The sequence below is a fragment of the Phacochoerus africanus genome, chromosome 5 (genome assembly GCF_016906955.1).
Source record: "Phacochoerus africanus isolate WHEZ1 chromosome 5, ROS_Pafr_v1, whole genome shotgun sequence".
Taxonomy (NCBI): Eukaryota; Metazoa; Chordata; class Mammalia; order Artiodactyla; family Suidae; genus Phacochoerus; species Phacochoerus africanus.
The window spans coordinates 98445703-98468576 of record NC_062548.1 but is presented as its reverse complement, the minus strand read 5'-3'; the positions used below and the strand labels follow the sequence as shown (position 1 = coordinate 98468576).

Here is a 22874-nt window from a genome sequence, read left to right as displayed (position 1 = left end):
CTATAATTTAGGGGTACCCAAATATATACAACAAATACTAACAGACATAAAAAGAGAAATTGACGGGAATACGATAATAGTAGGAGACTTTAACACCCCACTTACATCAATGGACAGAAAATCAATAAGGCAACAGATATCCTAAATGACACAACAGAATAGTTATACTTAATTGATATATTTGGAATGCTGTATCCAAAAAAAAAAAAAAACAGAATATACATCCTTTTCAAGTGCACATGATACATTCTCTACATACTGGAGCACAAAACTAACCTCAACAAATTTAAGAGTATAGAAACTATTCATGATGTTGATGTCAGAGAGTGTTTTGCCTATGTTTTCTTCTAGGAGTTTGATGGTGTCCTGTCGTATATTGAAGTCTTTCAGCCATTTGGAGTTTATTTGTGTGCATGGTGTGAAAGTGTGTTCTAGTTTCATTGCTTTGCATGCAGCTGTCCAGGTTTCCCAGCAATGCTTGCTGAACAGACTTTCTTTTTCCCATTTGATGTTCTTGCCTCCCTTGTCAAAGATTAATTGACCATAGGTGTCAGGGTTTATTTCCGGGTTCTCTATTCTGTTCCATTGGTCTGTCTGTCTGTTTTGATACCAGTACCACACTGTTTTGATGACTGTGGCTTTGTAGTATTTCTTGAAGTCTGGGAGAGTTATGCCTCCTGCTTGCTTTTTGTTTCTCAGGATTGCTTTGGCGATTCTGGGTCTTTTGTGGTTCCATATAAATGTTTGGATTGTATGTTCTACTTCTGTGAAAAATGTCCTGGGTAATTTGCTAGGGATTGCATTGAATCTGTAGATTGCTTTGGGTAGTATGGGCATCATGAATATTTTCTCAGGTCAGTCTCCCAAAGCAATAGAAATTAGAGCAAAAATAAACCCATGGGACCTCATCAAACTGAAAAGCTTTTGCACAGCAAAGGAAACCAAAGAGAAAACAAAAAGACAACTTTCAGAATGGGAGAAAATAGTTTCAAATGATGCAAAAGACAAGGGCTTCATCTCTAGAATATATAAACAACTTCTACAACCCAACAGCAAAAAAGCCAATCAATCAATGGAAAAATGGGCAAAAGACCTGAATAGACATTTCTCCAAAGAAGATATACAGATGGCCAACAAACACATGAAAAAATGCTCAACATCGCTGGTTATAAGAGAAATGCAAATCGAAACTACCATGAGATATCACCTCACACCAGTCAGAATGGCCATCATTAATAAATCCACAAATAACAAGTGCTGGAGGGGCTGTGGAGAAAAGGGAACCCTCCTGCACTGTTGGTGGGAATGGAAACTGGTACAGCCACTGTGGAGAACAGTTTGGAGATAACTTAGAAATCTATACATAGAACTTCCATATGACCCCGCAATCCCACTCTTGGGCATCTATCCGGACAAAACTCTACTTAAAAGAGACACGTGCACCCGCATGTTCATTGCAGCACTATTCACAATAGCCAAGACATGGAAACAACCCAAAAGTCCATCAACAGATGATTGGATTCGGAAGAGGTGGTATATATACACAATGGAATACTCCTCAGCCATAAAAAAGAATGACATAATGCCATTTGCAGCAACATGGATGGAACTAGAGACTCTCATACTGAGTGAAATGAGCCATAAAGACAAAGGCAAATACCATATGATATCACCTATAACTGGAATCTAATACCCAGCACAAATGAACATCTCCTCAGAAAAGAAAATCATGGACTTGGAGAAGAGACTTGTGGCTGCCTGATGGGAGGGGGAGGGAGTGGGAGAGATCGGGAGCTTGGGCTTATCAGACACAACTTAGAATAGATTTACAAGGAGATCCTGCTGAGTAGCATTGAGAACTTTGTCTAGATACTCATGTTGCAACAGAACAAAGGGTGGGGAAAAAATGTAACTGTAATGTATACATGTATGGATGACTTGATCCCCTTGCTGTACAGTGGGAAAATAATAATAAAAAAAAAGAGTATAGAAACTATTTCAAGCGTCTTCTCTGAGCACAATGGCATGAACTAGAAATCAACCACAGGAAAAGAAATGTGAAAAAACTGTGTGGAGACTAAAGAACACGCTACTAAAAAACCAATAGGTCAACAAAGAAATCAAAAGGGAAATTAAAAAATACCTTGAGACAAATGACAATGAAAACACAACCATACAAAAATCTATGGGATGCCACAAAAGCAGTTCTTAGAGGTAAGTTCGTAGCAATACAGGCCTTCTTCAAAAAAATAAGAAAAATCTCAAATCAACAACTTAACCTACCACCTAAAAGAATTAGCAAAAGAACACACAAAATCTAAAGTCAACAGAAGGGAGGAAATCATAAAGATCAGAGAGGAAATCAATAAAATAGATATTGAAAAAAATCAATAAAACCAAGAGCTGGGAGTTCCCACTGTAGCTCAGTGATAATGAATCCAAGAGGGTGTAGATACGGTCCCTGGCCTTACTCAGTGGGTTAATGACCCAGTGTTGCCGTGAGCTGTGGTGTAGGTCACAGACACGGCTCGGACTCCACATTGCTGTGGATGTGATATAGGCCGGCAGCTGCGGCTCCAATTCGACCCCTAGCCTGGGAACCTCTGTAGGCTATAGGTGTGGCCCTAAAAAGCACAAGTAAACAAAACCAAGAGCTGGTTCTTTGAAGGTGTAAAGAAAACTGACAAACCTCTGGCCAGACACACCAAGAAGGAGAGAGAGAAGGAGAACCCAAATAAAATAAGAAATGAAAAAGGAGAAATCTCAATTGATATTGCAGAAATAACTTTAAAAAAACCATAAGAGAATACTATAAACAATTAGATGTCAACAAATTGGACAACCTAGAAGAAATGGACAACTTTCTAGAAACACACAGCCCACCAAAACTGAATCAAGAAGAAACAGATCATTTGAACAGACCAATCACTAAAAATGAAACTTAATATGTAATAATAATAATAAAAAAAAACTCCCTACAAACAAAAGTCCAGGACCAGATGGCTTCACAGGCAAATTCTACCAAACTACAAAGAACTTATACCCATCCTTCTTAAACTCTTCCAAAAGACCGAAGAAGAAGGATCAGTCCCAAAGACATTCTACGAAGCCACCATCACTCTGATACCAAAACCAAAGATACTACCAAGAAAGATATGTATGATTGGGTCATTTTGCTGTACAGCAGAAATTGGCACAACCAACTATACTTTAATTTTTAAACCAACTATACTTTAATTTTTAAAAATTAAAAAAAAATTAAGTAATCCCAAATGACAAGTAAATGCATAAGCCAACCCCCGCCCCCCCCCCCATCACCTGTCCATCTCACTACCCTCCTTCTCGCTCAAGTTAAGAACTTTAGCCTCTTTCTACTGAAAACTGGGGCTGGAAGAAAGTTGGAGGAAATAACCATGCATCCAAATTTGTGTTATCTGCTAGGCATTTTTGTTCTTTTGTATTTTGTATCACACTTGAAAATGCAAGAAAATGAAATTCTTCAATAAGCATTCAGCAGAACAGAGATCTATTCCAATCTTGAAGGGAAAAAAGCTGGTGAGTTGAATGTAAAGACAGAACTGTACTGTTCAGGCAATTTAAAGGATTTTTTAAAGGTAATTTTTGACTTCATGTGGTTGACAAATACTGACTACATTTCCCTTACACACAACTTCTTGATGCTGCAATACATAAAGTGATGTGCCTAGAGATGTGAAGTCTGGGAGAGGTTGAGAGCAGAGCTTACTTTCTGCTACGAAGTGTTTACTTTTTCCATTTTACAAAAGAGGAAGAAGTTTAGATGGATTTGGAAGAATGGGTAGCATTTAGTCTTGAAGAACTGGAGAAAGAGCTGCACTGTTGGTAAAAGGACATAAGTAAAATTGGTTGAGGCCAAGTGGAAGAATGGGAAATCAGATTGGAAAAGGAGGTTAGAGTTAGGATTTTTTTTAACTAGTAACTTTATTGAATACAGTAAAAACTTACCACAGAAAACCCCTTTCCAGTCAAATAATTCACTTAAAGTGCATAATTCAATGTTTTTAGCATATTTATAGAGCTGAGCAACCATTACCTCAAAACAAAACCTTTACTGATTAGCAGCTACTCCCAATATCTCCTTCCCTCTAGACCTAGGCAACACTAATCTATCTTCTAGCTCTATGGATTTGTTTCTTCTGAACATTTCACATAAATGAAATCAATGTGTGGTCATTTAGGACTGGATGCTTTCACTTAGCATGTTTCCAAGTTTCACCCACTCTGTAGCATGGGAAAAATACATCATTCTTTTTTTATTGCCAAATAGTATGTTATATAGCTATACTACATTTTATTTTTTTCCACATATCAGTTGATGGACACTTGGGTTGTTTTGGCTTTTTGTTTATTATGCATAACTCTACTGTAAACATTCATGTCCAAGTCCTGTATGGACATATGTTCTCATTTTTCTTGGGGATATACTAAGGCATAGACTTGCTGGTGATTCTATGCTTAACCTTTTGAGGAACTGTCAGAGTTTTCTCCAAAGCAGCTATTTTTTATTCCTACCAGCAGTGCAGGAGGGTTCCAATTTTCACATTCTATAACACTTGTTATTATTTTTGGCTGCGCCTGTGGCCATGTGGAAGTTCCTGGGCCAGGGATCAAACTCATGCCACAGCAGTGACCAGAGCCACTGCAGTGACAATGCTGGATGCTTAAGCTGCTGAGCCACAATGGAACTCCAATACTTGTTACTGATTATAGCCATCTTAGTGTGTTGTGATAGATTTAGGGTCAAGTTTTTAGGAAAGCCTTAAAAGTCAGACTTAAATAAGTCCCTGAAGGTTTTAAATCAAGGCAATAATAGAATCAGAGCTAAGTTTAAATAAGATTTATGGATATGTCTTATCTAAAGTCCAAGCTCCAAGTTCCTCAGGCTAAGTGGCAAGATCCTTGTCTCCAGATTTTTCATTGTTATAGTACAGCTTTGGTCATCTTATATTTGTTAAAATAGGTGCAAATATCTAAGAGGTTGTCCTCTATTCTGTTTGTTTGATGTACTAAGAGGGTTTATGCTCTTACATAAAATAAATGTAGAAAAATTGAGCCAAGACATAGTTTAAAAATTAGAAAAACGCTATAGCCTTTTTAAAACTAAAAATTTATATTTATTAAAATTATTTATCTTGGAGTTCCTGTCTCAGCTCAGTGGAAATGAATCTGACTAGCATCCATGAGGGCGCAGGTTCAATCCCCAGCCTCACTCAGTGGGTTAAGGATCTGGTGTTGCCATGAGCCGTGACATAGGTCACAGACACAGCTTGGATCCTGTGTTGGTGTGGGTGTGGCATAGGCAGCTACAGCTCCAATTTGACCCCTAGCCTGGGAACCTCCATATGTCACAGGTGCAGACCTAAGAAAGACAATAAATAAATAAATAAATAAATAAGCAAGCAAGCAAGCAAGCAAGCAAGCAAAATAGTTAAAATCAAAGATCACAACTAGACTAATAATAATCTCTCCCTACAACCTTCCCCACTCTGATTTTGCTCCTGAGGCACTTTCAACCCTGTACGGTTTTTTCTATGTACCTCAAGTTTAAAAGAACATACATTATATATAGATTTTCAAAACTGAGCTACTTTCCGCTTTCTACAATGGAAGAAGAAGATTTAGAACTCTAACCACAGGCCTTCCATCCGCACATACACTTTTCTTTGTGACTCATCATCTTCTTTGACAGTAGGATCTCCTCCTCTTAGCTGGATCAGTAGCACACTATTCACTTTATTATGATTATGGAAATATTCATCACAGCTGAAGCACACAGCAAACCATAATTACATTCCTTTCATAAGTTTTAAATTTGCCTTGGATATTAAAAATGCTTCTTTTTGGAGTTCCCTTTGTGGCACAGTGGAAACGAATGCAACTAGGAACCATGAGGTTGCAGAAGCTGGGTCAGCCGCCTAATTCCAGACTTCCTACTTCTATTTTCCCTTTCTTTTCCTTTTTTTTTCTTTCTTTCTTTCTTTTTTTTTTAAGCATCCCCTATAATAGATTTCTGAGAAAGAGTTCATGGAAAATAGATTTTAGAGATGTTTGCAGTCTGAAAATGACTTCATTATGTTTTCTGGTTTTGTTTGTTTTTCTTCTTTTCACAATCACATCTGTGGCATATGGAAGTTCCCAGGCCAGGGGCTGAATGGGAGCTGCAGCTGCAGCCTATGCCACAGCTACAGCAATACTGGACCCGAGCAACTGTCTGCCAACTACACCACAGCTTGCTGCGATGCTAGATCCTTAACCCACTGAGCGAGGCCAGGGATTGAATCCAAATCCTTACGGAGACTACACTGGGTCTTTAGCCCACGGAGTCGCAACAGGAACACTGAAAATGATTGTACCATAATTGTTGGAAATCATTTTGTCTCGGTTTTTTGTTTGTGGGGTTTGTTTTGTTTTGTTTTTGGCTTTTTAGGGCCATACCCATGGCATATGGAAGTTCCCAGGCTAGGGGTCAAGTTGGAGCTGTAGCTGCCAGCCTACGCCACAACCACAGCCACACGGGATCCGAGCCACGTCTGTGACCTACACCACAATTCACAGCAACACTGGATCCCTGACCTACTGCATGAGACCAGGGATCGAACTCACATCCTCATGGATCCTAGTCAGATTCATTTCCACCGTGCCACAACAGGAATTCCACGTCTCAGAATGTTAAAGGCACTGTTCATTGTTTTGATTCCCAGTTCAGAGCCATCTGGCTCCCAGTTCTCTGCAAGTAATAGGTTCCCCACTCCCACCCCTCAACCTCTCTGGGAGCCTTTAGAATCACCGCCTTATTCCTGGTTATCTAAACTTGCACAATAACGTGTGTTGGAGTAATCTTTTCAGCTGGGCTTTCTTAATTTAGACTCAGGTTTTCAGTTCTTGAAATTTTCTTTTAAAGACTTGATTTTCCTGCCCAGATCCCTTAAGAATTTTGTTTTTCTTACTTTTTTTCTGGGACTACTATCATTATGAATTAATCTCTGGTTTTCTTATCTTTTAACTCATTTGCCAAATCTTTGCCTTTTTGTTTGACTAAAGGATCTTTTCAACTTTGTCTCTACTTCTTTTGAATTTTTCTATCATGTTCTTTTTTGTCTTTTTAGGGCCACACCCGCGCCATATGGAGGTTCCCAGGCTAGGGGTCCATTTGGAGCTGTAGCCGCCAGCCTATGCCACAGCCACAGCAATGCCAGATCTGAGCCGCGTCTGCAACCTACACCACAGCTCACAACACCGGATCCTTAACCCACTGGGCAAGGCCAGGGATCAAACCCCAAACCTCATGGTTCCTAGTCGGATTCATTTCTGCTGTGCCACGACGGGAACTCCAAGAGTTTCTTCATCTCTGAATATTCCTTTTCATTACCTCCTGTTCATGTTTTATGGATGCAAAACACTGACATTTTAAAAACCATCTTCTGGTCCTTATATTGCTTTTATTTCCACTGAGCTTCTTTTTTGTTATTTTTATTTCTGGATTTCATTTTAGAGGTTTTCCTCAAATGCCTAGTGATTCTTCAATAATCATTTACTTAAAAGTAATGTATGAAATGAAATGTCCAGAAAATCTAGAGACAGAAAGTATTTTAGTGGTTGTTTGGGAGAAGGGGTGAGGGGCTGAGTGGGAGAGAAGGCTGGGAAAGAAAGATGACGGCTAACAGGCATAATTTCTTTTGGGGGTGACGAAATGTTCTAAGACTAGATTATGATGATGGTTATAAAACTATATCTACACTAAAAATCATTGAATTGTACACTTCAAATGGATGAGTTTATGATGTGAAGTTATATCTCAATAAAGTTATTTGAAAAAAAATTAAAAAGTGAAACTCTAAATAATTGATTGGATGTTCACTGTATACAAGTAGCATGATTCAACTGGTGGGCTTCACCGTCCCAGGAATTGGGTAGGAATCCTGCCTTTAGAGAAACCTCAGGTGTCAGTATCTATAGGGGGTTTTTGGTCCTATTTTTACCAGGAAGAAATCATTTCAGTATTCTACCTAGATGGTATAAGCCTGGATCTCAGTGTTCTGGGCCCAACAGGTGAAAAGGAGTAGGCATAACCTGAAGACTCATTGTTCAGTACAGAGTAATTCACTTAAGCCTTATTTCCTGAAGAAGTTGAAGCAATAAGGTTTGGGATCTGGGGGTAACCAAGGTGGTTGGGGGTACATCTACCCTTTCTCAATCTTCTCTTCCCCCACTGTATAACTTCCATTGCTGTAACATTTTATGGTATTTACATTCTATTCTGAATGCCAAGTCATTCAATTATTTTCTTGATACAGTGAGCCCCTTAAATACGAAATGAATAATTCCTTCACTGGGAAATTATCTTCTATCATATCTTTGAATTATTTTTTGTTTTGTATTTTGGGGATACTAACTCCTCTTAAATTGACCTTTGTCTATTCCCTGTATTTATCATTTCTTCTCTAATGGCTTTATTCTTCCCAACCACCCTTAGCCTTCATTAATTTTCATTAGCACAAACCTTTCTTTCCTTCAAGCTATAATTTGATTTTCTAATTTATCTATGTTTCTAATTTATGATCTGGATTCTCAATTTATTTCATTAATTCTGCAATTTCCTTCTCCATCTCATTTTCTTTCATTATCTCATCTTTGAGCTCTTATGTTATTGAATTCACATCCTTAATAACATTTTTTTTCTGTGATGAATTGTGTGGAGCTTCATTCTTTTTGCTCCTTGCATAGTATTTTCTTCCAAGTTGGATTCCTTATCTTCTACATCCTTTTTCTTTTGCCATAGTATGTTTTTAGAGGTTGCCATACCATTTCTTTTCGTCTTGCCCACATTTCACCTGGGTAGGCTGCCAAAACTACCTATTGGCCCAGATAAAATGAGCTACCTTTGAAGCTGTCTTCCCATCTTAACCAACACCAATTTTTCCTGTCTTGAACTGCACTGTGAGGATGGGATGTTATTTTCTATTCAATTTTCTGCAGGAGGCAGAAGGAGAGAATGGAGGCAGAGAGCCAGGGTAAGGGAACTGCTATCTTTGCAATTAAATCAGTAATATTCAGTTGAAATTTCATAAATGGTGGTTCCACAAAATAAAATTTTAAAACATTTTTGACCAGGGCTTATGCATTCCATCAGAAATCAGATGAAACTGCTATAGCACAGTGGGTCTCCTTGGCAGAGCCCAGTAGGCAGCAGCCCTGGTAGACTGACCAAAAAGTATAAGCAGCGCTGATGGGGATTCAAGGAAACTGGCACTCTGTTGAGGTATGTGTATGTGTGCCTATGCATAAAATACATATATCATATATATATATATATAATATATGATATATTGAATATACACATATATGTACATTCAAATTAGAACTTTAGTTCAGCAATGTCTATCAACTTCTTTTGACCCAGAAATTCTACTCCAGAAATCTAGTATGCAGAAATCCTTGCATAAGTATACAAAATTACATGGAACAAAGATGTTCATAACAACATTATTTATAATCATGAAAATTTGAAAATAACCCTCAATAGGAAATTAGTTAAATAAATCATGGTATAAGGAATACTTATATGATGATTAACTGCCCAACATTCATCTCATTTCTGATGATTAGACTAATTAAATCATGGTGATCCCAATTCTCTTTCCCAATGATTAGTTTAGGAAGATGAAGGAAGAGAAGTTGCTGCCATCTCACTACCAGCCCAAAGATAAGAACCAGGAGAATCAGTTAGAAGCACAGCCACTTCTTGAGTATTTGTACCTAGAACCACACAACCTCTGTTGTATGAGATCATCAATTTCCTTACTGCTCAACCCAATATAAGATGAGGTGTTCCATTACTTAGTGATGAAGATATATTTACTAAAGATACTATGCAAGGAAAGGTAGATTACACATATATACAATTAAAGACAGTCCGAGTAAGTGTAGAAAAAGATAAAGCAAGGTATAAAGCAGTGACTAGTACAACCACTTTCGTCTTTAAATTATGTTTTTGCATAGACAAAATTAGAATATAAATAAATCTGTTCATAATAGCTGCTCTTCATATAGCATTCTAAAATCCTGAACTTCTGATATTTTCTATTATTTGAATTTTTATGATAAATATTCTTTTGCAATAAAAATAAATAAAACATAAATACCTTTTTATTCACCGATTTATAGCAGCACTGACATTGACTTATTCTCATTTTATACATTTCTGTAATAAAGTCATCTGAATTGTACGGTTAACAGCCAATTTCTTCACAGTTAAGGAATATATACACAGAGTTAGTAGGCTGAGAATAGAATAAATAGTTCCCTATTCTGTGAAGAAACTTACAAGTGACTAAAGCAATATTACAGATCCATCTTCATGACAGTGAATTCTAAGTAACTATCCACATTATTTGACTCAACTGAAATTCATTATATCAAATCTTTTTTCTTTTTTCCATTAAATCAAATCTTAACTGAAATAAAGAGACCATCTTTAATACTTATTGTCTATGTCCCAGACCTGTACCAGGTACCTGAGATAGTTAACACTAAACACTATGCCACAAACAGGCTGTCATCAAAACAGGGCTTGTTTAAATAGAGCTCAATTTCTTTTTTTTTTTTTTCTTTTTTAGGGCTGCACCCATGGCATAATGGAGATTCCAAGGCTAGGGGCTGAATTGGAGCTGTAGCTGCCAGCCTACACCACAGCCACAGCAACATAGGATCCGAGCCGTATCTGCAACCTATACCACAGCTCACAGCAACGCCATATCCTTAACCCACTGAGCGAGGCCAGGGATGGAACCTGTGTCCTCATGGATGCTAATCAGATTCGTTAACCGCTGAGCCACAAAGGGAACTCCTGAGCTCATTTTTTTAACTGTTGATCTCTTCACCAAACAACTCCTCCTAGTGGCTAAATATATTTTACAGAATTCTTACATAAACTTTCCCCTTTCCCCAGTGAAGAAATATTAAAATCAATGCCTCTTTGCCACTAAATTTTTGTGCCCACACTAAGGCTAAATTACCAAATTTTTATATGTATAAATTTTTAGTCATTCTTTCACACTTCATGTCCACAGTGCTTTTATTTTTTTTTTGATATAAAATCCATTTCAGAAGTTCCCATCGTGGCGCAGCGGAAACGAATTCCACCAGGAACCACGAGGTTGCGGATTCCATCCCTGGCCTCTCTCAGTGGGTAAAGGATCCAGTGTTGCCTTGAGCTGTGGTGTAGGTCGCAGATGCGGCTTGGATCTGTCGTTGCTGTGGCTGTGGCGTAGGCTGGTGTCTATAGCTCTGATTAGACCTCTAGCCTGGGAATCTCCATATGCTGCAGGTGAGGTCCAAAAGGTCAAAAAAGACAAAATAATAAAATAAAATGAAATCCATTTCAATACAAAGATGGCAAAAAGAGCTCTGTTGTCTTTGCTACACAAATAGGTGCTACAGGCTATCTTCACCTAGAAAAGATAACCACAGATGTAGGAATCTATTCAGAAATTCAATTTTTTTCATTTTACCAAAAGTGATCAGATTCTGACTTAAACATTCAAATTACAGCATAAAATACCTGATAAATGAAAAAGCAAACGTCAATGAAAAATACAGGACTAAGGCCATCAGAAAAGTTGGCAGAATTTTTTAGGAAACCAAATGAGTTTTCCACCTTTAAGTTTCTTTAAAATAGCATCCCCTTTTTAAAATCTGGAATAACTCTGCATTTACTTTAAGGAATTAACTTGTTAAAATAGTGTCATTTAATTATGTATTAAATCTCAATAGTATCAGAATTGGTTCTTTACTCTTACATCTCCCACACAGTTCTCAAAATCAAAGCTTTTGCATTTCTTGGTCTTCATTTGATTATCACCTACTCAATATTAAACATGCAAATAAATACATTAAAAATTAGGATATAATAATATTTCACTTAAAATAGTACAAAACATTTATATTGATTAAATATTAAGCAAGATGTCAGCCCACTTCAAAACTGGGCTGTTTATACTAAACACCTGAATTAGTCATATTTCAAAAATCCTAAAAGGACCGGCTTTAAATAAACAAAGCAAAAGAAAAATTCTACTGTATTTTCTAAAACACAGAATGAATGATAAAAATATTTAAAGTTCTAAAATCTTCAATCAGTACTTTAAAGTATTTTAAATAATTTTAATGAATTAGAACTATAGCATAAAAACTTTAAATCAGAACCTTTTTTTGGCCATGCCCACAACATGTGGAAGTTCCTAGGCCAGGAATTGAACTGGTACCGCAGTAGCAAACCGAGCCACTGCAGTGACAACTAGCCAGCTTAAGGATCTCCTTAAGCTGCTGCACCACAAATGAACTGAAGTCAAAACTTTTAATTTCTGTTTTAAATGATTACTGAGCAGGAAAAAAAGTACTATTTGTATGTTTTGTATAGCTTCCTTAAATAATAATATAATTCTTTCAATTATATACCCGATATGAATAATGTTAATATATTTGAACTTCAGGATAACACACAAGTCATTGTTTTTGTGGGTATTTCATACTTTCCCTGCAGAACCACCAGATCTTTGAATGTTAAAAATATTTTTTCATAAAAGTGAACATTTAAGAAGGCTAACTCTAACATGAAACAAGTTACTCTATCAAATTAATTATTTCCTGACTCATTCAAACATTGACATGTTTATACTAAAGTCTTCAAGTGTGATAAAACTGCTAGGGAAGAAACTGAAGTATCACTAATGTAGGGTAGAGATATTAAGACTTAAGTTCCCCTTTTCATGAAAAGTTCAAATCAAATTTTAAATGAGCTGAAAAAACTATTCCTTCTTCACCGTGATTATCTATGCCCAGCCCTCTTTGGCCTGTTACCTAGACCAGGAAAAGCACTAACACAAATGAGAGTCAGGATTGGGAGTAGGAAGTATAAAAATGCCCCCTGACAACTGTTAATTCAGTTGACAAACATTTCTTGAGCAGTTACTGATGATTTTACTCATCATCTCACTTAGTTCTGACAATAACCCTGCAAAGTATATATTAATACACATTAGTATTATTCTAACAGTATATAACAGTATCTGCAAAGTTAAATAGCTTGTCTATGATAACTTGGCCACTAAGTAGTGAAGACAGGGCAGGAATTTGTTCTTCTAACTTCCAAAAGGTCAAATGATCTAGATTTAAGTTCCAGTTCTATTGCATACTGGCTACAGAGTTTGGATGAATCAGTTAATGTCAGCTTTCTAGTATCTTCATCTAGAAAATGGTGAAAATAAGAGTATCATACTAGATTACCATGAAAATTAAATTCTATAACATAAATGAAAATGCTTTAAAGGTTATGAAAATATTTTTGAATATTACTATTTCCTGCCATACTCTGTGTGATGTTAAATAAAATATTTTATATTACAAATTGATTATTTTTACCATAGTTCTCTAGCAATTGAACTGTCCTCCGGTTGTGTGCTAGGAATTTTAGAAGGATATTTCTGCAGTCTAATGAAGTTTAGGTGGCATCAGGGAACTCTAAGAGCTTCTTGCTACAGGCCTAACTTAAAAAAATTATTCTAAGTTTCAGGTGTACAGCACTATAATCCAATATCTGCAAAAACTACTTAGCAGCCACTGTCACAAGTGCTGTTACCATCTATATAGTTACCATCTATATAGCCATACCATATAGTTGGCTCCCTTCACCCATTTCACCCTCCCCCAACCTCCTTCCCCTCTGGTAACCACTAATCTGATTTCTGTATCTACGAGTTTTTGTTTTGTTCGTTTTGCTTTTTAAGATTCCACATATAGGTGAAACCATGATAGTTGTCTTTCTCTGACTTACCTCACTTAGCATAATATCCTCAATATCATTCATGTTGTGCAAATGATAGGATTTCATTAATTTTGTGGCTGAGTAGTAGTCCCTTGTGTTTACATACCACATTTCTTTATCCATTCATCCATCAACGAAGACTAAGGTTGTTTCCATATCTTGGCTATTGTAAACAATGCTGCAATAAACATAGGACTACGTATCTTTTCAAACTAGTGTTTTTGTGTTTTTTGGATAAATATCCAGAAGATGAATAGCTAAGTCACATAGTAGCTCTATTCATAATTTTTTGAGCAATCTCTAAGCTGTTTTCCATATTGGCTGGACCAATTTACAGCCATACATTAATGGTATACAGGGTTTCCTTTTCTCTACATCCTCTACAACATTTGTTATTTCTTTTTTTCTTTTCTTTTTTAGGGCCGCACCCAAGGTATATGGAGGTTCCCAGGCTAGGGGTTGAATCAGAGCTACAGCTTCCAGGCTACATCACAGCCACAGGAACACCAGATCTGAGCCACATCCATGACCTACACCATAGCTCACAGCAACGCAGGATCCTTAACCCACTGAGCAAGGCCAGGGATTGAACCCACAACCTCATGTTTCCTAGTCGGATTCATTTCCGCTGCGCCACAATGGGAACTCCTGATTTGTGTGTCTTTTTATTCCAGCACCACACTATTTTGATTACTACTGCTTTGCAGTATAGTTTGAAATCAAAGTGTGACACCTCAAGCTTTGTTCTTTCTCAAGATCTTGATACAGGACTAACTTGCAATAACCAAAAAGTAAGTTAAGTATTGACAAAATCGAATTCACTAAAGTTTTCATTTTGACTAGGTAGTACATTAATATGGTTCATATTTCAAAAGATACCAAAGGGCAGTCAGCAGAATGTCTTCTCTGTCTTCTAGCATCTTGGATACCTTCCTCAGAGACAATCGATGTTTTATCAGTTTCTTTTGTACCCTTCCAAAAATAAACAGGTATATCTATCCTCTCCTGTCACCTCTTTATATAAACAGTAGCATCCTACACATGCATTTCTTCACTTGGCTTTTTTCCACTTAACAGTGTATCAGTAAATAAAGAGTTGGTTGGGTTTGAGGCTGGGGGATGGGGATGGGGGTTGGCTATGCTCGCAGCATATGTAAGTTGCCAGGCCAGAAAATGAACCCACACCACAGCAGCAACCCAAGTCACTGCAGTGACAACAGGAGATCCTTAACCCACTGCACCACAAGAGAACTCCCAGTTTTTTTTTTTTAACAGCCATATAACATTCCATGGAATAAATTAAAAGGACATTTAGGCTATTTTCAAAGCTGCGATGAGAAATCTTACATAGTTAACATTTTGTAGGAGTACAAACACATCTACTCGATAAAATCCTAGGAGTGAAACTGCTGGGTCAAAAATGGGTATTTATTCTTTTAATAGATATTACCAAACTGCCCTTCATAGAGTTTCAATCAATGTTATTCCCACTGGCACTTATTTCCCCAAACCCTTACTTAGCACTATGAGTATTAAACTTACGGATATTTGTCAATCTGCTGGCTGGAAAATGGTAACTTTCTGCCTATAATTTTTCATGTTACTTTTGTTATAGATCCTTCTGAGGCAGGATAGAGTGCTGACAGGAATGAAAACAAGATAACAACATTTTTATTTTGCAAATCTCAGAAGATTCAAAAAGCAAATTTTATTTTATTTTTTTGTCTTTTTAGGGCCACACCCACAGCATATGGAGGTTCCCAGGCTAGGGGTCTAATTGGAGCTGTAGCTACTGGCCCACATCACAGCCACAGCAACACTGGATCTGAGTCACACCCTTCGACCTACACCACAGCTCAGAGCAACGCTGGATCCTTAACCCACTGTGTGAGGCCAGGGATGTCAGGGATCAAACCTGTGTACTCCATGGATGCTAGTCGGATTAGTTTCTGCTGAGCCACAGTGAGAACTCCTTCAAAAAGCAAATTTTATAATGAATGAAAAAACTGTTTTAACCCAGCAGAAAAAAGTAGGTGTTGCTGCAAGATACAGTAGAAACAGGGTTAAAAGAAGCTCAAAATGTTTACAGGAATGTAAACTGATGATGCCACTGTGGAAAACAGTATGGACATTTTGCAAAAAAACTAAAAATGGAACTACCACATGACCCAGCAATTCCACTCCTGGGTATATATCAAAAAATAAAATAATTAAAACACTAATTTGAAAAAAAATATGCACCTCAATGCTCATAACAGCATTATTTCCCAAGATATGGATGCAATCCAAGTGCCTATCAGCAGATGAATGGAAAAAGATGTGGTACATGCGCGCGCGCACACACACACACACGCACACACTTGAATGCTACTCAGCCATAAAAAAAGAATGAAATTTTGCCATTTGCAACAAGGATGGACTTGGAGGGTGTTATGCTAATAAGTCAGACAAAGACAAATATTGTATGATATCAATTATATGTGGAATCTAAGAAACACAACAAACTAGGAAATATAACAAAAAAGAAACAGACTTACTGATAAAGAGAACAAACTAGTGGTTATGAGTGGAGAAAGGGGAGGAGAAAAGAGCAATATAGGAGCAGGGGATTAAAAAGTACCAAGTACCATGTAAAATATAAGCTACAAGGATATATTGTACACACAGGGAATATAGTCAATATTTTAGAATAACTATAAATGGAGTATAACCTTTAAAAATTGTGAATCACTATACTGTACACTTGTAATATATACTGTACACTTGTAATATATAATATTGTATCTCAACTATACTTCAATAGAAAATTGTCAAAAAAAAAAGGTTCAGAAAATGTCTATATATTAAATTCATGGTAAGTTACCAAGGGAAAAAAACTCTCTTTCCCTTGAATTTTTTTTTACTTTTATTTTTTAACCTTACTTTTTTGCTTTTTAGGGCCTCACTTGTGGCATATGGAAATTCCCAGGCTAGTGGTCAAATCAGAGCTGCAATTGCCAGCCTACACCACAGGCACAGCAATGCCAGATCCAAGCTGCATCTGTGACCTACACTTAACCCACTGAGTGGGGCCTGGGTAGAACCCACATCCTCATGGATACTAAACTGGTTCGTAACCCACTGAGCCACAATGGGAACTCCAATTTTTATTTTTTTATTTTATGGCTGTATCCACGTCATATGGAAGTTCCTGGGCTAGGGACTGAATTCAAGCCATAGCTGTGAACTATGCCTCAGCTGTGGCAATGCCAGATCCTTTAATCCATTTTCTGGGTCGGGGATCAAAGCTGTACCTCCTCAGTGACCTAAGCTGCTGTAGTTGGATTCTTAACTCACTGTGCCACTGCAGGAACTCCCCCTTGAGTTTTAAAATTTGTTTTTGGTTTTTTTTTTCCATTTTAAAATATTAGGAGTTTATGCATTCAGTCAGTTCTGCTATAATTATTGTTTTGAAAATTCAAACTTGTTCCAATTTGATTGATATATTAAGGAACAACAGGGGTGATTTCATCTGTGAGAAACACTAAGGGAACACAAAAAAACTGTACCTAGTTGAGCCGAGCAGCATATGAATACACAAAATGTGCACACCACTCAATCAGCTACCACCTAATCAAGACAGTGTTGTTCTCAGGAGTTCTGTTGTGGCTCAGAACCTGATTCGTATCCATGAGGACACGGGTTTGATCCCTGGCCTCACTCAGTGGGTTAAGGATCCGGCGTTGTCGTGAGCTGTGGTGTAGGTCACAGACACAGCTGGGATTTGGCATTGCTATGGCTGTGGTGTAGGCCCATAGCTGCAGCTCCGATTCAACCACTAGCCTGGGAACTTCCATACACTGTGGATGTGCCCTAAAAAGATTAAAAAAAAAAAAAAAAGATAGTGTTGTACTTGCATAAGGATAGACATTAATGGAAGAGCTAAAAGTCTAGAAATAAAATCATGTGTTTATGATCAACTAATTTTAAACAAAGATGCCAAAAATCATTTAAAGACATAAAAGTCTCTTGAACAAATGGTGCTAGGACAACTGGGTAGCCATATGCAAAAGAATGAAGTTGGACCCTTACCTCACACCATACAAGAAAACTAACACAAACAGATCAAAGACCCAAATGTTAAGAGCTAAAATTATAAAACTCTTAGAAGGAAACACAGGAATAAATCTTCATAACTTTGGATTTGGCAATGGATCATTAGAAATGCCTCTAAAAACACAAGCAAGAACAACAACAAAAAATAGATAAGTTAGATTTCATCAAAACTACAGACTTCTGTGCCTCAAAGGACACTATAAAGTAAAAAGACAATATACCAAAAGGGAGAAAACGTTTGCAAATCATGTACCTGATAAAGGACTTGTATCTAAAATATAAAAAGAACACTTACAACTTAATAACATAAAGGCAAATAACTCAATTCAAAAATGAGCAAAGGCTCTAAAGAGACATTTCTTCAAAGAAAATATACAGTGGTTAATAGGAACATGAAAAGATTCTTGACCACATTAGTCAGTAGGGAAAAACAAATAAAAAACCAAAGAGATAACACTTCATACCCATTAGGATGGCAATAATCAAAAAGTCAGATAATAACAACTGTTGGTGAGGATGTAGGGGAATTGAGGCCTTCACGCACTGCCATGAACAAGTAAAAATGATGCAGCCACATTGGAAAAGTCTGGCGGTTCTTCAAATGATTAAACATGCAGTTACCACATAACCCAACAATTCTACTCCCTGGCATATACCCAAATGAAATAAAAACATATGTCCACACACAAACCCATACACAAATGCTTATAGCAACTTAACCATAATAGCAAAAAATGAAAACTCAGATGTTCATCAATTGACAAATGGATAAACAAAATGTGGTATATACCCATACATGGTATTCAGCCATGAAAAGGGATGAAGTACTGACACATGCTATAACACGGATGAACCTTGAAGACATTATACTAAGTGAAAGCAGCCAATCACAAAAGACCACATATTATAATGATTCCATTTTTATGAAATGTCCGGAGCAGGCAAATCTACAGACAGTAAGTAGATTAGTGGTCACTTCTGGATATGGGAGAGGGAATAAGAAAGTGACAGCTAAGGGATACAGAGGCGATTAAAAATACTCTAAAACTGTAGTGAGTATTGTACATATCTGTGAATATATTAAAAACCATTGAATTGTATACTCTCTATAGCTGACATGTATGGTAACTGAATTATATCTCCATACTATTTAAAAAACCCATCTCCCAGGTGTCTCAGTACCCGTCGTGTGTATGAGCCACATCTGCCTTAACTTTCCAGCAATCCTTCTTTACTACTTCATAATAACTTCCAAGAGGCAACCCTTCCCACATCTACCTCCAAAAGCAAATTTCGGTTCTGCCTGCTTGGGTCCCCCTCAAGTGCATACCACCCTTCCCTGGCCCCAGTCCCCAATCGCAGTGGCCCCTTAAGGCACATCTGAGAACCACACAGGACTGAGTAACAATCAAGGAGCAATCAGGAAGCAGTCATAAAGAGAAAAGCACTTCGTTAGTTTTTAAAATTTCAAACATGACCAGATTATAAAATTAAAACTTACCCATTTCTACTGAAAACTCTTAGCCATGCCTTGAAGTTTGGTCCTAACAAACATAAACAAGGTACAGTAGTAAAAGTAGACAGAATAACTGCAAGTAAAAATGTTTCCAATACCAACCTAGAAAAAAAAAACACTTTATTAATTTTTTAAAGTGTTAAAGGTGCATGTACACACACATGCCCAATCTTTTTTACTTAAATAGATTTAATATAAAACCATATTCTTAAACTTTGAAAGGTAACATGAGTATCACCAAAATAACTATAAAAAAAAGTTACTACTGAAATGTAAGCTATAAAAAACAGTCTAACAAATATCTGGCTTTAATGTGAGTTCAAAAGTGTTAAACACCCATGATTCATACTAAGACACCATTGCAAGAAATGCATTTCTAGATCATTAACTTTTTCCTCCACAGTCTCTGGAACTTTCCCTGCAACCAGTGGTTCAAATTTAGCTTATATCAAAACCACTTGGAGAGCTGGATAAACTGAATGGGGCCACACCCCTTGAATTTCTTACTAAGGCCTAAGAATCTGCATTTTGATAAAATGCTGATGTTGGTTTTAGAACTACACTTGGAGAATCATTTCTCCAGACATTCATTCTAGTCTAAAATGGACTAGACAGAAACTACCACTTCCCATTACAAAGATCTTACGCTCTCCCCTCTAGAAAATAACTACCTATTAATTTAGTGTGTGTGTATATATAACCAGGTATAAACATATACATATATGTAACACTATATACAGAGCTATGTGTGTGTGTGTGTTGCACCACTTTTCTCCATGATCATTAATCACTGCTAATCTGGTTTCTCAACTGTAATGAACATTATATAAGACATATTCATGAATTTAGCTTTTACTAATTTAAAACTGTTCAGTTCAGAAAAGGCATTGCATTAAATTTTACCTTTAAATTATAAATATTAGCTTATTATATAATTAAATACAAGAACCTACTGACTTTTCTTAAGAACACAAACACTTTTCAAGCAATTTAGAATCGCATTTACTAGGAACTGATAAGCTATTTATAACCAATTTTTATGTATCATTATAGATGGTTTCCTTAGAGGGTCTAAGGGCCACACACTTATGGGTGTAGTACAGTTTCTCATCTACCTCCCCCACTTCAGGCAACTGGGTAATGGAAGGTTAGGTAATACAAGCATTTAATTAACTGAGTTATTCTTCTGCCTTTTAAAAGAATAACAGGGCCCAAGGATGAAGTCTGTGTCCTTCTGTGATCCACTAGTTACACATGCTGTGTTTTTTCTCTAATCACCAATAGAATTAGCCCTTGGTTTAATAAACAACTGTTTTAAAATATAATTAGCTTAAGGTAAAAAATCTCAAACTTACTCTATCAGTGGTGCTCCATATAGAACAAAAACTACATGAAAGGAGAAACAGGACAGAAGTAAGTAGATACAGCACTTCAAAAATCTGGTTACCTAAAAAAGAAATGAATAATTTAAAGAGTCAAGAGAATGCCCAAAGGACAGCAAATGATTTAATTTTATCTACAAATACAACCTATTCCCAGGAAGTTCCCATAATTCCCTGTTTGATACAGCTGAATATTCTCTGGATTTGTTCCTGAAGTCAGATCACATGTTCACTGCACAGCCCTGTCGAAAAGCCTACAAGAAGCAACCCCCATATCCCGCTCACCCAATCAACAGGAGAATCAGAAAGCATTTATGTTTCTATTATATGCTAAGCACTGAACTATGTTGTCAATCAGTATTTATGAAATATTTACCAATAACAGAGTGCTAGGATACAAAAAAACAAACACGGTCCTTACTGTGAGACGATGCATGAAATATTTACAGAAAATAATGACTACAATCTTTAAAAAAAAAAAAAAAATTCCTGGGAAGGTCTAGGGACTCAGCACTTTTCACTGCTACAGCCTGGTTCGAATCCTGGCCTGGAAACTGAGATCCCACATCAACCCGCTGCACACCATGGCCAAAAAAAAATTAAAAATAAAACAAAATTCCTAGGAAAAGTGAACCAAAAAAAAAAAAAAAGCGCAACATAAAATAATTCCTCAAATCACATTCATATATTACCATATAATCCATAGGAAAAAAGACCTGCACATCTGCAAATCAGTGTGGGACCGACCTGATTTGAAGCTCAAGAAGATCTAATTATAAAGCACACACTGAGCTTTTTAAATCATAGGGCAGTAAAAATATTTTAAGTTACCTAACAGAGAAGTTCCTGCCATGGCTCAGAGGAAAAAAATCTGACTAGTAACCATGAGGATGCAGGTTCAATCCCTGGCCTCGCTCAGTGGGTTAAGGATCTGGTGTTGCTGTGAGCTGCGACGTAGGCCAAAGACATTACTCAGATCCTGCATTGCTGTGGCTGTGGTGTAGGCCAGTGGCTATAGTTCTGATTCGACCCCTAGCCTGTGAGCCTTCATATGCTGCGGGTGCAGCCCTAGAAAGACAAAAAAAAAAATTACCTGAGAGAGTATATAAATAGTATTGAATAATGCTGTGAGGTCTTTATTAATTTAAATAATAGTCAAGTGTTAACACTGTAGTGAATATTCCAGAAAATAGATTGCAATATATGAAAATTTTTATTACTATTTAGTCAAGGAAGGCCATGTTTGAAACAAGAGCTTCCAAAGAGGCTTACTTTGTAATTTCTGAAAAACCCACTCTGTCTTTCAGAAATGCAAAAGATGAACGAAAATAAACTGAAATGTCTTACAAGGTTTAAATAAATACATGTATTTATCTTCAATGGTGACATAAAACATGACTATATAGGTTCACGATGCAATGATATCTATTTACTGCATGGCAAGAATCTATTAAACATTGTGGGCAGTCTTCCAGCAAGCAATAGGCTACTGATTTTTTGGGAAAAAAAAAATCAGTTTCTTTATTCACTGTAAATAACCCACGAAGTACTTAAATAATACTTTATTCTTCCAGTAAAAGAAATATCACCTACATCTAAAAATCAATTATCAAGAAATAAGCCTTACCTTGTATGATAATGAACTTCTTTTAGATGATGCATTTGATTTCACTACTAAATATAATATTAAATTGACAGCAGTTACGAAAACAGAACAGATGCACAACCATGTCAAGTGTGTTTCCAATATTGAGAAGTTCTCCAAGAAGAATGATGGAATGAAGATGCTTAGGATAATTGAAAATATGCATAAAAGATGGGCATACAGCAGTCTCTTGATGTCAGTATCTTTCATGGTGTTTCCTTGAGTGGCTATCTAATGAAAAACAAATTAAGAAAAGAGCATAGGCAATAATGACTTTTACCATTGCCCTAAATGTTCCAATGTCTAAAAATAAGCCATGAACCAAAGTCAATTTTCTGTGGGCAATAATGTCTTGTGTTAGAATATAGGAAGATG

General features: G+C 36.8%; 1 protein-coding gene across 1 annotated transcript in view; it reads right to left on the bottom strand.

Moving 5' to 3' along the window:
* Nucleotides 1–22874, bottom strand: part of PIGF (phosphatidylinositol glycan anchor biosynthesis class F) — a 47875-nt gene that overhangs the window by 22897 nt on the left and 2104 nt on the right. The window contains exons 2-4 of the mRNA XM_047782142.1: nucleotides 22482–22730; nucleotides 20828–20919; nucleotides 19458–19574 (exon numbers count right to left, since the gene is read on the bottom strand). Of these exons, the coding sequence (XP_047638098.1) occupies nucleotides 19458–19574; nucleotides 20828–20919; nucleotides 22482–22709 (437 nt within the window). The 5' untranslated portion in view covers nucleotides 22710–22730. The remainder of the gene's footprint in view (nucleotides 1–19457; nucleotides 19575–20827; nucleotides 20920–22481; nucleotides 22731–22874) is intronic.